This window comes from Theobroma umbraticum, unplaced genomic scaffold (genome assembly GCF_002168275.2).
Source record: "Theobroma umbraticum cultivar Fairchild unplaced genomic scaffold, ASM216827v3 scaffold_204.0, whole genome shotgun sequence".
Lineage (NCBI taxonomy): Eukaryota > Viridiplantae > Streptophyta > Magnoliopsida > Malvales > Malvaceae > Theobroma > Theobroma umbraticum.
Window position 1 is genome coordinate 2,568,420 of NW_018397267.1, and position 1,397 is coordinate 2,569,816.

The window sequence follows — 1,397 nt, forward strand, 5'->3', positions numbered from 1 at the left end:
CCGTGATGGATGACCCAAAGACAGGGGAAGGAGCCAAGCAAAATACATAGACCTGGAATAACAGCACGAAATTAATTAACAAGTTCAACAAATTCTAAGAATTATCCTCTACCTTCTGCTGGTTTAGCATTTTCCATATTGTTTGATTGCCAGACGATGCATAGTCTTGGAATTACACGATTAGTGGTTGTTGGGGTCCCACCCCTGGGCTGCATGCCCCTTGTCAAGACACTAATGAACCAGGATACATGTGTGGAGAAGTATAACAGTTTCTCCGCCTCCTTCAATTCCAAGATAAAAGCGAAGTTGGCAACCTTGAGGACAACATTAGGGATGAAACTTGGCTATGTTGATGCTTATGGCATCATTCAGGATGCCGTGAACAACCCAAAGAAATATGGTTAGCTCTGATCTATCCCTCTTATTTTTTCTTCTTTATGTGGTTTTAAAATGCAGAAGAGTGATATATGCTAGCTTCTGAAAAAAAAATGGCAGGTTTGATTGAAATTTCAAAAGGGTGTTGTGGGTCGGGGACTGTAGAGTATGGAGATTCATGCAAAGGTTTGAGCACATGTGCTGATGCATCAAAATATGTATTCTGGGATGCTGTTCATCCGACAGAAAAAATGTACGAAATAATCGCTGACCAGGCTATAGATTCTCTCGAAGAACAGCTGAGGGGTTAGCTGGAATTTTAGGTAGATCTGTAAGTGTAGTAACTAGGTATGCTTGCACGAAGAGTAATCAGTAGATAAGACAATGTTTTGTTTAATTTGGCTAGATATTTCAGTTTGTATTGTTTGGTATCCATGTATCTCGTCGTAGTATTTTCAAAATGCATCCAGAAAGATATGAGGTAACTTATCCCTGCATGCCTAAAACCCCAAGATATATGATCGCTATACGGATGTTTAATGGATTCAGATAATCGGTCTTTGATCGGGCATCCACCGAGGAAGAGAAACTTGAGACAGACAATTCGAGTTCCAGATCTTGTCCCCTTTGTCCCTTTTTTTCTCTCCTCTAGAATCTAGGTCTCCCGAACTTGTAGGTGATCTCCGCGTTTCCTTTCCCTCCCTCATTACTGGAGCCGCCGATAATGTCATCGGGAAGATCGTATTCAAGTGCTTGTTTCACAGATGGAAAAAACCGAAACAATTTAAAAGCACCGCTTTGAATCGTGCTTTGGGCATTCTTATTTCCTCATTCCAGCCTCTGCCGAAAATCTAAATTAGCCTTTTGTGGTATGTACTTGAGTATTTTTCTTTTTCCCCAAAAAGTTTACAAGCTGAATTTGTGGGGTACCTTGATGCCGATAAAATTAGGATAATCATTGCTGGTCTTAGGAACAGGATCGTAGGCTATGAGTTGTAATTGAAGAGCTGAAGGTAGATATA

General features: G+C 40.6%; 1 protein-coding gene across 1 annotated transcript; it reads left to right on the forward strand.

Annotated features, from left to right (window-relative positions):
• The first annotated feature begins 156 nt into the window (after positions 1-156).
• On the forward strand, positions 157-686 carry LOC110424465 (GDSL esterase/lipase At5g45950-like). The gene is made up of 2 exons (XM_021439029.2): positions 157-400; positions 496-686. Exons 1-2 carry the CDS (start codon positions 157-159, stop codon positions 684-686), a joined length of 435 nt encoding a protein of 144 aa, XP_021294704.1.
• Positions 687-1,397: the final 711 nt, after the last annotated feature.

Coding starts and splice junctions, on each gene's coding strand:
- LOC110424465 (XM_021439029.2), top strand. CDS start 157: ATGCATAGTCTTGGAATTACACGATTAGTGGTTGTTGGGGTCCCACCC. Junction 401..495: donor GAACAACCCAAAGAAATATG/GTTAGCTCTGAT, acceptor AAAAAATGGCAG/GTTTGATTGAAATTTCAAAA.